At 31.4% G+C, this 15654-nt stretch overlaps 1 protein-coding gene across 3 annotated transcripts; it reads right to left on the bottom strand.

Moving 5' to 3' along the window:
- Window positions 1–596: 596 nt before the first annotated feature.
- LOC148604372 (asparaginyl-tRNA synthetase-like) lies at window positions 597–15559 on the bottom strand. 3 transcript variants are annotated; one of them, XM_088549177.1, is made up of 14 exons: window positions 15351–15555; window positions 11917–11973; window positions 10448–10557; window positions 9895–10015; window positions 9372–9512; window positions 8059–8139; window positions 7497–7621; window positions 5395–5527; window positions 4319–4420; window positions 3649–3686; window positions 3287–3353; window positions 2687–2818; window positions 1585–1709; window positions 597–788 (listed from the first exon to the last, which is right to left on the bottom strand). In XM_088549177.1, exons 3-14 carry the CDS (start codon window positions 10483–10485, stop codon window positions 644–646), a joined length of 1248 nt encoding a protein of 415 aa, XP_088405303.1. In that variant the 5' UTR covers window positions 10486–10557; window positions 11917–11973; window positions 15351–15555; the 3' UTR covers window positions 597–643. The 3 variants fall into 3 exon arrangements, with proteins under 3 accessions (XP_088405303.1, XP_088405305.1, XP_088405302.1); XM_088549179.1 differs by lacking the exon at window positions 15351–15555 and adding an exon at window positions 12425–12999; XM_088549176.1 differs by lacking the exon at window positions 11917–11973 and having other exon boundaries at window positions 15351–15559.
- Between the last annotated feature and the right edge of the window lie 95 nt (window positions 15560–15654).

The raw sequence follows: 15654 nt of genomic DNA, 5'->3' as shown, positions 1-15654 counted from the left end.
ATTACAAGAAACAAGTAAACACACAAAAATAATCAATATCGAAATTTTTAGCAAGGCAACTGCCTCACTTGCCTCAATGGTATTTAGAGCCATACAAGTAATACTCATAGCTTGAAATATGTAATACTGGGTACCCTCGGATACTCTCTTACTGCAGTTTTGTAACAGAAAGTATCTGCTTTCATGTGATGCCCAACACTCATACACTTACCCTACCATTGCACCAGGTAACCATGTGTTCAGCTGAGTCTAGGTTGCCAATTCACTGTCAGAAGTTTAGGTGTATTCTTTTAAGTTAATTTGTGTTGTTTTATAAAGTCTGATTTCTAAGTCTAGTGGTTTGTTCCCAGATTATGAATATCATGTTTTTATTATAGTCCCCTTTTATATATAATACAGTTTCTTCAAAAACTATTCATCATTGTGCTTTCAAGGTTTTGACATTGTCTTTTCTATATACACCCCCAGAAAACAAACATTTAACTGTTACATACTTGTAGCAAATCAGTCAGATAAGATAATTATGTAACAATGACACATATAATTTGGTTAGAATACACTACTGTAATGGCTCATATAACCAATTCAGGACAGCCTTAGTAACAATATAATTTTATTTTTTCTTCATGATATTATTTTTTCTTCATAGTTTACAGTTTTCTGACCACCTTGGGAATGGTATTGTTTCTCTTATATTCTTAATTCCTAACATATATAAAAGCAGTCTCTCAAATCCCATTCCAAATCCACCATGAGGAACAGTACCAAATCTCCTTAGTTCCAAATACCTAAAATATTGAGTAAATAAATAAAAACAAAACTTAACATGGTTATCAAATTGATATCTTAACCACAAATCAATATAAACTATAAGTCATGTGGTGGAAATCTTGTATAGACTGACCTTTAAAAATGTGCGTGTAAAGGATGCCTTCCTCCCCTTTCCAGAAACCATATTGTCAATATACAAATTTGTCAAAATGGAAGTTTAAAATTTAAAATCAAATCCCATGATATGGCATTCCTATTTATAGTTTTAGTATACATGAATAGTAGCTGTGATAAGACTGCCAAACATTGGTCAATGAATAATAGCAGTCAATGTATCATGGAATCCCAAAAGTCATTCTGATGGACATGCAAAATAAGAAGAGCACAATGGCATCAAATGACCAAGAATATGTGCTAGTCTGCTATAGAAATACATTCTGTGGCCTTGGCGGAGTAACAGATAGGAAGATGGTCCCAAAGGTAGACAAATGCACAAAAGTTGTTCAGATGGAAATGCAAAATAGAAGGTGGACAATGGCACCAAGTAATAAAGAACACCTAATGTGAAAGTTTAATTGAATTCCATCCCATGGTTTTGACAAGTTGGGGATAGAACATTGGAATGGGTAAAAGATAGGACAGGTGGGCATACAATAGCGTAAAATGATAAAAAGTGCAATGTTATAAGCAAAAGGTGGGAACAAAAAAGGGAACGAAAACAATAGTTTGAACAGGTTGTTAAAAAAATCAAACTCATAACTCAATACCCAATTTCCAAAGTCCAACAGTCATTGCTATGAGGTAAATACTTACCAGTTGAGACTCTCTGTCAGTTTATTCTGTTCCAGTTTATTTTTCAATATTTCATATCGCTCTTCCCTCATGGATCCCCCAACTAATTCTCCAACATCAGGTACAAGAAGGTCAACAGAAGATACCTTCAAATAGGGAATATCATTAGTGTGATAAAATGATGCCTCAGCAACAGGGGTATATAATCTATTTCCATATAATGACACTTTATATTCTTTGTAACACAGACATAAAAAAACAAAGTCTCCCCTATTAAGAGGTTGGTAAAAGGGGGATACAGGCACAGAAGAACAATAAAAGAACGATTTCACTATGCACAGAATTTTCTGTAATCCTGGTGCACAGTAAATAAGGCAAACATATTTTTCAAAGTTCTTCTGATTTTGAAAGTTATATGCAAGATTCAATCATTTAAATGAAATAATATAGTATTGTACATGTTAAAGGTGGTCAACTTTTTCCAAAAGTCAGTTCAATCAAATATGGTGTCCCAATCTAAGCCATGAGGACAAACCTCTTTTCTGAGGCATTTTAATTTTGTAAAAATTTGATCATGTACATAAAGTAAGTACTGTAAATCACAATGAACAATAATTATATAATAATGGAAACGCTGCACAACAACACTCTCTTGTATGGATGAACAGAAAATTTATAAAATGAAACTCAATGAACAGAAAATAAAAATACACCAAAAACAATGCACAAAAATAACCCTTTACCACCCACTGAAAATTACCATTAAAAAATTTATTGTTCAATTTTATATTTTTTCAGTGTTAAAAGCATTGACTTAAGCACATTTAAGCCTTTCATTAAAGCAAATTATCCAATGAAATTAGTGTATTTTAATAATATTCACAATAAGTGTAATTATTAAGGTTAATAGGTTTACAAATGTAATGGTGCCTTTCTGAATATCCAAAATATAGGGAGAACATATTACTTAATGTATATTTTTCTTTGTTTAGCCTGATTTAAAATGATTCAGAGAAGGAAATCTGTGATGTGAAACAGGCAAGGGACAGATTTTTTGTTTCCCTGTCTTTTTTTTAAGTCTTATATAGAATCGTTTGAAGTAGATGAAAAAGTCATAACTTACTGTTTGTCCATCCTCATTTACCCTGGCATAAAATGGCTTGAAGCATGCTGGGAAGTCTGTTATAAACACAGGTAAATTGTTATTGTACTGTACTAGGTATTTCTCGTGTTCTCTTTTAAGATCTTCTCCCCACTGAAACAACAATAGATCTGTCATCTTTCTGCACTGGAGAAAACATAATTTCTTTCTCAAGTATCACAATATAACATTTCCTAATAAGTTTGCTTAAATTCAAAACCAAGTAACTATAATATATTTATAAATAATCAATTTTTAGGTAAAATAAAATATTTTCTCATTGCTCAGGCCCTTTGTTGTCTCTTTTTATTGCAACATTAATATAATCATAAACAGAGTACTTTCCGTATCGTTTTTTAAGGGGGTATTAACAGTGTTAAAAGCACTGTCATCTTTCTTTATGACAATAAAAAGGTATATAAGATATCTCCCTTTCTCATTGCAGTTTTCATACAAAATGGCCTGAAAAACAATTGTACTTTTTCCAATTTCCAATTTGTGTATCTGGTTTCTCAATGATTTATAGAAAAACTGATACCAAAATTTAATTTTGCCATTAGGAAATAATGATTTACAACTTACGCTAATCTTGTATTCAAAATGTTTGTTGTTTTTCTCCAGTAACTTTACAGCATCTGTGTATGACATTCTGCCATTGAAATCAAAATAAGTTTTTGTATCATGTCAAGCTCTCAGAGTAATTGTTTACTTTATATTATATAATATCCTATACAAATATTGTATAATAATAATGATAAAAATAATAATACTTAAGATAACCAATCAGGCTTCAACTACTAGTCTTGAAATATCCAGTTACTGTTGCATCCCTCAAATCCAGGAGAGTATTTTTCATAAAATTTTAGCAGGCCTGTACCATTTCCCATTCATCAACATTCTGAGAAATCTATGCAAAAATCAGCCTAAAAGAAGTGATATCTTACCTGGTAAATGAGTTGTTGAGTGCTTTCTGGACAATCGACTGCAACATACGCATCAATATTTTAGTGCAAATTAGGATAAGCCAGAATCATACATAAAACATTAGATTGAATGAAACTATAAATGTGAAAATCATCTTAAAGTACTGTAGCTGGAATATCAACCAGCTTGGCACTGATAACTAAAACACCATTCAAAGAAGTACTCAGTGAGCCTGATAGTGATACCCCTCCCCAAATCAAACATGGTTTAATATTTTTCAAACATGAAATTGTTGTTGACCAATCTCATGATATGGTACACAGACAGACAGAAAATAGATAATGACCAACAATGTGAAACTAATATACACCCCTGGAGCAGGGATAAAATTATGTTTCATCAACTTTTATTATGTGACTTTGTTTTAGGGAAATAATAATTAGACTTTCACTTGCATATATATATTCCTGTATTTTCACAACCATTGGATAAGGCAACCCTCCAGCACAAAGTTTTTTTTTCTCCAGAAGACTGTACAAGAAGAATAGGGTTTGCCATTGGAAATTCAAATACATGTAGTTCTTTTATAAAAGAAAATACACTGTAAAGCATATACAGACTGATTAGTTGTCTATTGATGAGCATTTTAACATTTGACTCTAAAACATTTCACTCAGAAATAATTCTTACCTGATGACCCTTGTCGGCCACATATTTATAATAAAACTGTAGGTCTTCATCACATGTATTTTGAACCTCTTTAATTGTGTATTTGGTCAGACCTTCTATCACCTTAAAACCAAGAACAATACATGATATAGGTTATATTACTGAATAAGTGCATGTTGATCACAATGTCAATTTGTCCTTACTGTCAGGGATTCCATAACCCAGTTTTAAATTTCAGCCTATTTGCATTTTTTTGTATATTTTCAAAATTTTCAGTAGGTATTAGCATGAATATCATGACTCCCTTTTACAGAAACTATTCTATCTTAGATGCTGTATAATAGTGAATCTAAATGTGAATTGGGCAGAAGCAAAGAACAAAATCACCTAAGTAACTGTCAAAATAAACTTATACATGTACTTCCTAATTTTGATAATAAGCTATTTCATCTTTCTCATCACTGAAAGAAAACAACATTAAAAGAAATATTGTCTTAAGTTCAAAAGTACTAATCCGTATAAAATTCAATATCAATGGTAGAGGTGATACAACATGCAGAAATACCACCCTTTTCAATCTAGATATATATGTACACTATATTTTTTATATATCTATAGTCCTTTCTGTATACAGTTATTTACTTAAGAGAACCAAACCAAGAACAGTAACTCTTGTAAAGTGTCACTTTTAATTATAATCAATATGTTTTTTGTCTATAAGCGCAACAATCAATGGACAGCTAAGACTGGTTATGTGTTCTGTAACAATATCTGAATTAGAAATAAACATCACTATGAATGTGTCACCTCATGTATGATTTTTGTCATGACTGCTACTAAATGTAGAAACTGAACAGATATGCCAAATTAAGACATGCCAAAAGAACAGATAAATCAGATAAAATTTTCTGATGAAATGCCTGTAATAATGCTTATGCACTCACATGGCTAAATAACTACAAATATTTTAAAAGTCTAGATAACAGAAGGACAGACAAGAAGTAAAACTGAATGCCACAGTTAGTGAGAGGATAGGATATCATTACAGCACTCTATAGTTGAAATACTAGTACCTATATATAATACATATTTAATACCTGTAGAATGTCCTCTAATGACTTAATAAATCCTATTTCAGCTTCTATCATATAAAATTCAGCCAAATGTGTCCTGTCATAGGAATTATCAGCTCGAAATGTTGGACCGAAGTTATAACATTGTGATATTGCACTAAAAAATAAAGAAACAAATAAAAGAACATTATCTTAAATTGTCACCAAAGTTACAGCTGTTTTACGTCAAATGAAACAAAGAATTGAACAAGATCTTCAATGAAAACAGTGAGGTACTGAGACTTGAAATTAAAATATCACACCATACACATGTACACTTGATATTGCACTGAAATACAAATACCAAAAATAGGGCATCAATGGAATAAAAAGTTATACCACACCATGTAGTGGTGAAACAAGAGGCTCCCAGGAGCCTGGATCGCTTACCTTGTTAAAGTTTGTCTTTCAAGGGCAATAAATCTAACAACTTGTCCAACAATTTTGACTCAAGAAGACTTTGGTAGGACTATCATAAAGATCGATAGAAAGTTTCTTTCTTTTATAGTTTTAAAGATATTGGCTGAAAACTGTAAAAAGAAAATCTGTCATTTTTCATCTTTCAAGGGCAATAACTCTTACAGGAGTCACCTGACAACTTTGATCCCTGACGACTTTTGAAAGCCTTCTAATAAGGGTCAATTCAGCTACAGAAATAATTTTGCTAAACCTAACGGTTTTGGAGATACTTGCGAAAAACTATTGTCTGACCCCTATGTTCTATTTTCAGTAACAGCAGCCATGTTTTTTTCGACAGATTAAAAATTCCCACATCAGTTCTATGCACGATACCCCAAGGAACATTCACACCCAGTTTGGTTCCATTTGGTCAAGTGGTGTCAGAGTAGAAGATTTTTTAAAGAAATAACATTCAAAATAGCAAAAAAACATCGAAAAAGGGCAATAACTCCAACATGGGTTAACATATTAAAATGAAAATTTGACCACAGATAGATCTCATCATGCTGAACACTTAAACCCCACATCAGAATTTGGCTAACGGTTTTGGAGATAAATATGAAAAACTACTGTCTGACCCCTATGTTCTTATATATGCATTGTATATTATTGATGGGAGAAGACTTCATAAGTTGGTAAAACTTGTGTCCTATCCCTTTTATAGAGTTAACAAATAAATTTGTTGTAGACTAAACTCCTATGTTCTATTTTTAGTAACAGCAGCCATGTTTTTTCGATGGGTCAAAAATCCCCACATCAGTTCTATGCATGATATCCCAAGGATCATTCATACCAAGTTTGGTTCTAATTGAACTGGTCAAGTGGTGTCATAGGAGAAGATTTTTGAAAGTAACATTCAAAATAGCAAAAAAACGTCTAAAAAGGGCAATAACTCCAACATGGCTAAACATATCAAAATGAAAATTTGACCACAGATAGATCTCATCATGCTGAACACTTTTACCTATGTCAAAATTTGGCTAAACCTAACAGTTTTGGAGATATATGCGAAAACTACTGTCTGACCACTGTTCTATTTTTAGTAATGGCGGACATGTTTCGCAACAGATCAAAAATCGCCACATCAGTTCTATGCAAGATACTCCAAGGAACATTCATACCAAGTTTGGTTCCAATTGGTCTAGTGGTGTCAGAGGAGAAGAGTTTTGAAAAATTGTTAATGACAATGACGACAGACGCCAAGGGAAGGCCATGTGAGCTAAAAAGGAGGGATGGCAAAACGTTCAAAATGGCCAAACAGGAAAACCACATTTTGGATTTTGCTGAAAATTTTACATAATATGTATTTTATGGTACTAAATTTAAAACAATTCATTGATCCATCCTAAAGTAATCATCTGGAAACCATTTGGTGATGGACAGATGGCTGAACTGACTTGTAACTTTTCAAATGGTATCACATAACACCTTACCACTTCACTATAAAGTTCTAGTAAAACCAAATTCAAATTATAATTCATATGCAAAATACATGTAGTTTGTTTCAAAATTATTCAGGGAAAATGTTCTTTAAAATAACATAACATCAAAAAAACTTTAAAAAAAAATAAAACTGACGCAATTACTTGAATCACTCGTATCAAAATTTCTAAGGGGAGGTAACTCACCCAGTAATGACTTCCAGATGAAGTTGACCAGACACTGTCAGATTAGCTGGACATCTGAAGAATGTCCTCTGTGTATTGGCATTCTTATCTTCTGATGTTGCTGGTATCAAATTTTTATCACCTGGCTAAAATGGTAGAATATAAATTAGTTTGTTAATATTTACATAATATTTACTCTTAAATATACTGTAACCACATGTTGCTCAGAAAGGATACCATACCAAAATATCAAATTTTTATTATTTTATTACATTGTACAGTTTAATTACATGTACTGAGTCATATAACTAAATCAACTACTCAGTAAAGCAATGAACTAAAAGTTTCTTTTGTGATGTTTCCCTGTCTGTAAAAGTAGCCTTTTTTCTCTGCATACAAACAAGTGAGGATAACAGATTGTGATGAAACCACTTTTCATTTACTGTAAAACATTCAATTGGTCAATGAATTAACATGCTTATGGTTATTTGATGTCATCTTCAACCACTGAAAAGAACACAGTTACAGTTGTTTATCTTTACTAACTGTAATAGAATTTGTCAGAAAATAATTAATTTTTTACCTCTACAGTGAAGACTTCTCCTCCACCTTCACAATCATTTGATGTCAGTATTGGTGTATGGACAAAAAGAAACCCATTTTCCTGGAAAATTGTTAGCATAATAAAATCAAAATTAAAATAGACATGCATGTTCCATCACGAAAAAAAAGTATTATCCAATTACAAAAATAATTTTTTTCACAAAAGTTCAGAAGTCCTTACAAAAGACACGAACCAATACTTATTCAAACCAAATTTATTTGTAATTATACATGGATTATCCTTCAATTATCAGTGGTTTGAAATATTTCTCCACTCAACATGGTAAAATTAAGATCTTAACATTCGAGCTTTGGCAGCATGTTAAAATCTTCATTTTACTATAGAGGGTGGAGCATTTTTAATCACTGTCTCAGAATTGGAGAAAAGCCTATTTAAACTTTATATTAAAATGCAAGCTTAATCATTATCCATTTGTCCACATACAAAACAAGACTTTCAGAATGTTGAAAAATTTCCACATTAAGCGCAATATATAAATAAAATTTTAATAATTCATTTTCCTTGGCATTTACATAACTGATTGAGATTAATGTCCTTCACCCATAGATTAAGTTAAAAAAAGATTTCAATTATATCAATGATTTATCTAAATTTCAGTTATTCATATCTGTCTTAAAAGTGATTAATTATTATCTACCATTTACCTTATAAGCTTGTCCATAAGAAACCAGGTAGATCACGATATATGCATCAAAGAGTAAATTTTATCTCATCATTTTGTTTTTGTTCCTATGGAATGTTAAACTCATTCTGATGTCAGAACTAACAGAGATCTTTTTTTGGTATCAAAAGTGGATGACTCAGAATATATTTCCATAACAAATCAACAGATCAAAGGATTATCTCCCTTTACTTTGCTTGCATTCTATGTAATTTCTTTCTTTCTTACCATTTCATTGAATTACAAACTTACATTCATTTTTAAAAAAAAAAACATGAGTTCATGATTTCTAATACAATGTAGATGAAAATTTTGGCATGTTTCATCGACTGCCTTAGCTTTCCATGAACATCATCTTAAGTCTTACATATATATTCATCCTGAAAAGGTTACCTAATTAAAGGAAAGTACGTTCTATAAATAATACTTGGGCTATTGAAAGAGTCAAAGAGAAGGATTTTATCATTACCAGTGATAGTGGGAAAAAAATCTAAAAGCCTTTTATTTGTTTGTCTGAATAAGGATTTAAATCAAAACCTCTCATTCTGTGTAACATATGAAGCCAAAGACATCAAGAAAAACTCAGCAATTCACAGTATTTATAATTCACCTGGAAATATTTATGTACAGCATTAGAAGCACCATTTCGTAGCCGAAGCAAACTACTGAAGAAATTGGTACGAGGACGTAGATGTGGAATTTCCCTACTGTACTCAACTGGAACTCTATTTCTTACTTGGTAGGGATAATCCTAGATAAAAACAGAAAAATGCACAGAAAACCAGTAAACATGTATTTATTTATCTCTGAATTAATTTTACATTACTCATAGTATATAGCATGTATAAATACATATAGCACTAAAATTGCTACAAAACTTTATAGCTCACTTTTACTGAAGTTTTACTGCCATTAGTATACATTTCAGACCACAGATCAATTAAATGGACCCTATTTGATCCAAAGTAAATTTTTATCTATTTTGGTTGAAGTTTTTAATGTTATCATAGCTTTAATCTCGCTTGAAAAATATCTTTGTGCAAAATTAATATTTGGAATGAGAAACTTCTTTTTCTGACCAAATAAAACAAAACAAAAACAAAACAAAACAGAGTTTCAAAGGTTTAAAGTACCTCTGGGTGACACTTTCCTAAAACTGTTACTTTGTCAGCTACCAGTTCATATTTCTGCCTTTGCCCTATGCTCTCTACTAAAGTTCCTTCTACAGAAACACTGCTGCCAAATGTTATTTCACTATAGAAATATAAAAAGAAATGTTTAAGAAACATTCATCTAAAATTCAACTGTTTGATTCTTATTATTAATGTAACTTTGTTTCAATAGTGAAGATTTATTTTATATTATGCTGGTTGTTTTTATATTAATTTCAAAATAAAAAAACCTACTGTTTTTTTCACATTGAGGCCATAGTTTTTTATTACATCATTTGGATTAACCGTATTTTTGTTGATGAATTGAAATAACATCACAAGTTTGTTACAGACTGAACAAAAAGGGGTTCCTGGGTATAACTTGCTCATTTAAGTCCCAATCTGGCACAACATTAACAAAATTTCCCACCAAAAAGGGGATTCTAGGCCACAAAACTCACCCATGGATTCACTGAACAACAATTACTAGTTTGCAAAGAGTATGTGAATTTCATACAATAATGTACGAAATTACCTGGTATCTTTCTCTGGTGGTATAACTACTTGTAGCATAGAAAGTGAAGATCCATCACTAATTTTAATAAATGTCACATTCTTGTGGTACTGTAATGTTTTTACCCAACCCTACAATAACAATCAGAGAAAGTATTGAAAACTGTATATTGTACATGTATACAACAGTCTGTAATATGTTAGTACATGTAGCTGATTCATGCTAGCCTAAGTGATTTGCTATTTCTTGTATCAGCCTGGTGGACAGAACAAAAGCATTTAACTAGGCATTTGTGTACATACAAAATAAACATCACAGGCACTTGGGACCAGGATTTTTTTTTTAACTTTCCTCAAAAATATCATTAAATCATTTTGTTTCCAAATTTATAAATGAAAACTAGGCATAGTATAAAGAGCATTAAATAGGAAGCGGACATGTCAGAGAACATGCATAATAACTCAAATATGGAAACAAAATGATATGATATTTTTGAGGAAAATTTTAAAAAAAATCCTGGTCCCAAGTGCCTGTGATAAACATATGTACATGTATTTTGAAATAATGGTTAAAATATAGAAATATTCATAGAGAGAAAATATCATGTACATGTATATCTAATTAAAAAAATTTGCTAAGTACATTACGTACACAATCTATCAATTGAATTCTTTTAGTGAATTTACATATCAATAGAATATATCAGTAAAGTTTTAAGTATCACTCCATATGAAATTCAGACACTGTAAATGGCAGAGGACTGAGGCCAACCTTAAATAATTGTTGGTTTGCTGTTATCTGCCTACTCATTAAATACCTACCTACCGATACAGATTTTTTTTTCATTCTTTCCAAGACAATTTTTTTAGCACATTGGCTTCACTTTATGGCATTTTTCAGGAAAAAAAATTTACCTACCTACCTATTCACATCTAAAATTGTAAGCCGATAAACAGCAAACCAACATTTTTTTTAAGGATGGCCTGAGGTGATTCATAATGCAAAAAAAACACCAAACAAAATATGCCTTTTTTTATCTACATACACCATAGTTTTATGTAACCATTGTTTTTTTTTGCTATAGATCTGTATTTGAAGAACTAATTCCTACTTTCCAACTAAAATCAATCAAATCAAGAACGATAACTCTTGCAAAGTGCCAACTTCATTTATAATCTATAAAAGTAGACCAACCAAATGACAAACTGAGACTGTTTTCTTTATATTTCATGATTTAAGGAAAATAAAGTCATTTAAGTTGTTTATGTGTTCAGTCTGGCTGGTTGGAGAGTTACTTCCCTTTGCCCAAAATTTCATAAAACGAAGTCAAGGTTGAGAATATGAAAAAGGTTTATTACATACATGTTTGGTGAAAAGAATCAGTTGTATTTACAGAATAGTGAATATATTTACCAATTTTAATACATTTGGTTGTGGATTGACACAATAAAAAAGTTTTTATTGAAACATAGGTAGGTAATTTGTGTTACCCAAGTAAAATCTGTGATGTCAGTCCATTAGTTCATCTGCAGGGATATTGGGCCTTTCTATAATGAAATATTTTTGCACAAAAATAATTATGACCGATTAATACCATCTACATTAAAAAAAGAAAACACTTACATACCCGGTAATTATTCTTAATTATCAGTGTATGATTTTAAAAAAGTCTACAAAAAAATACATTTAACAGATGTCCATGTTGATGTCACTCATTTATAAATGGATATATAATTGATGAAAAAGCACAAGTTATTAGTGACCAAGTTTAAAGTGAATTCAGTTATCACACATTGTTCCTGGTAAAGTTGACACTGACTTTTAAGAAAAAAGCATCATAATATCTTCTAGACTTGTACATGTACAGTAATCTCTTCATGATTCTTCTTTTCACGAATTTAAAAAAAAAAATCTCCAAAAATACAATCAGCAGTCCTTTCCTTCAAAATTCTCAATGACTAGCCCGAATAATAGAGAACTGTAAAGAATTCAACTAACCCGAAACAAGAAATGTACACATCATCTCACTAGCCCAGATCAATTTTTAATTGCCTCAGGGTCAGTTTTGGGTTACACAAAATACAGACACTCAGTTACACCTGACCCATAAAATACATATAATTTTTATTGGGAGGAGCTTAGCAACATCCTATGCACAGTGTTTTAAGGTGTCTGAAACATTAATGGCACAAAATTCTTGACGGAAATGACATACATAATTTTGAAATGATTATTTGAACATTTTATGCAAATTCATGCACACAGAGCATATGTTCAAACTAAAAAGTCTTACATATCAGTTCGGAAAACTTAGAAACTGACAATTAATGTATTTTGAAACATATTCATAGACTACAAAGTATGGAGAAAATATTCCTTGATATAAATGTTTAATTCAAAATTGCACTAATGGATTTCATGTCGATCCGTCCCCTGGTGGATCTGTTCCCAAGTGAATACATCCCTTCCCCAGTCATAAACTTGATGCATTATGCATTAGGAATTCATACAAAATATTAAACATAAACATTGAAAATAAATTATCTTATCCTTTTCTTTATATCTTTTCTTAAATTTTATAAATTTAAAACAAACAGATTAAAGTTCATAAAATATTATTAGTAATAGAACTAATTGAGTACTGGTTACAGTAATAACATATAATTATGACATTACAAAATGAAAAGTAGTTAGTCAATTTAAGTTATTTTTTTATCATTAAAGATTTATTGTATACCATTTACTTGCTTTTTAGTAAAGATTTCTGTGAACGTATCATGTGTAAATTTAACAGTCTGCCACAAACCATGTCTTCATCTCTAAATAAATATACAAAACCTTATAGTTTCTTCAATTTAAATACCTACCTTGAAAGTGTGATGATCATGGTCATAAATAAAATTAGCAGTAAAAAACAAGTTTCGGTATATGACATTAAATTTTATGCACATAAATGATACAATATAATTATTAGAGGGGATGGATCAACTTGGGGACGGAAAACCAGGGGATGAATCAACTGGGGACGGAGCAACTTGGGGACGGATAAATTTGGGGACAGAAAACTATGGGGACGGATCAACCTGCTACCGTACTAAAGTTTCAAAATTGAAAAACATACATGCTGAACTGTATAGTACCAATAAATTGTGCTGAAACACCTTGGAACCATTGTTAAACATAAGGTAAATACCTATTGTAAGTAAAAATATAACAGATTAAGTGACCAAACTCAATTTGCTTTAAAACCTTTCTTCTTTCCAAGCATTTCCGAAATCGGAAACATGTTTCCAAATCCATAAACGTTTCTGAAGTCTGACATTTCCCAAACTGATATTCTAGTTCATCTAGTCTAATGGGATTTGAGTGTATAAATGCACATATGTGCACAGACAAATTCACTGTGGTGCATGTGAAATAGTGAAGAGCACCAACACACACTGTACAGAGCACTAGCACCCTATTGCACCAATAGTACACAGTTCAGTAACTGTAGTTCCTCTTTGAAGGCAGTTTTGATCCAGAGGTAAGGGATAGTGTCTAAAATGTGTAACCTGTACCCATATCATTACCAACTTTTTCCCGTAGCCAAATAATGGTTTGCTAAAATATTCATTCTTACGTTATGTTAATAATTGAAAATTGCATGACACGTGAAGAAGTCTGTTTCAATTCATTTCTAATCAAGAAAATGATGTATATTTGTCTAATATTTTGTGTTTGATCAGTTTTCTGAATTCAAACATCTAAAATGTGTAAGTCTCATAAACACAGTCTTATGTGATTTTAATTTATCTTCATTGAAAATTTTGATAATATTATGATGTTCTAATGTCAAATATGCATTAAAATTATACAGATAACAAAAATACTGGACTTTGATTTTGTGTACAGGAATTTTGGTTACACATTTTAGACCTCTTAAAAACAAAAAATTGAATAAATAATAAATTTTTTTCAAAAAACATTTTAAAAATCATTAATTCTGGCCTAAACATTATGTCATTTTGTAAATGTATACCAACTTTCGCCTGGCAATATCAAGTAATGATGAAGAAATTGGCAAAAGTATTTGGGTACGGGGAATATTTGGTATGGGTAGTCCGAATTTCCCCTAACCCTGAAACCCTCCTCATTTTTATTTGGATATTGATATGTCGGGTTGGGGTCAGAACGATGTACCATACAAAAAGTTGGAGATTTAGCGGTACTGCGGAGTATCATCCTTCAATCGCTTGTAACGAATTTCAAGTTGAAATTGTGCATGTCACACCTACCTAGTTCGATTCCGGAATCATTTTCCTGTATGCTGATACCAAATTTGCTACAAAAATTGCATTTATTATTGAAGTTTCGATAATTTTCCATGAGAGACCCTGTTTTGTTGACATTTTGAACCGTAATAGAGAGTAGGCAGAGCTTGTTACTTTTGGAATGGAAGGGTAGCGGACACGTAATTTTTCAGCGGAATTTTGAAATAGTCTGTTAGATTCCGGTTTTAAAAATCGTTTCTGCTCCATTCTGTTCAAAAGGTAACAAGCTCCGCCTACTTTCTATTACAGTTCAAAACGTCAACAAAACAGAGTCTCTTGTGGAAAATTATCGAAACTTCAATAAATGTAATTTTTGTAGCAAATTTGGTATCAGCATACAGGAAAATGATTCCAAAAATCGAACTAGGTAGATGTAACATGCACAATTTCAACAAGCGGTTGAAGGGCAATACTCCGCGGTACCGCTAAATCTCCAACTTTTTGTATGGCACATCGTTCTGACCCCAACCCGACATATTAATATCCAAAATAAAAAAGAGGAGGGTTGCAGGGTCAGAGGAAATTCGGACTAGGGTATGGGTTACAGATTTTAGACCATACCGAGGTACTGTAAGGTAAGGTTTATGGAGTAACTTTTTCTCTTTATTTACCGTGGCTACAAGTTTTCCATTATTTGCTACATGAAGTTCTTTGTGAATGATATCTTTGATAGTGTGTCTAATAAATCTATACTGATTAAAACTTATACTTTGTTTTTTGTAAGATTTTTTCAAACACTGAATCAGAATTTTCGACATTTTCAAGATCTAAATTCATATATGTGATATGATCATGGGTGCTGACATCTTACCGATCAGCACAAAATATTTTCCAAATTTATTATTTTTATTGATACTCTTTTTGAATCATGAGTTGTTTTTAATTAAACAGATAAGACTAGAACAAAAGTTATTA

Source organism: Perna viridis, chromosome 10 (assembly GCF_037379345.1).
Source record: "Perna viridis isolate PV_CMFRI_1.1 ecotype Kerala chromosome 10, ASM3737934v1, whole genome shotgun sequence".
Taxonomy (NCBI): domain Eukaryota; kingdom Metazoa; phylum Mollusca; class Bivalvia; order Mytilida; family Mytilidae; genus Perna; species Perna viridis.
This window is presented reverse-complemented; position numbering and strand designations above follow the sequence as displayed.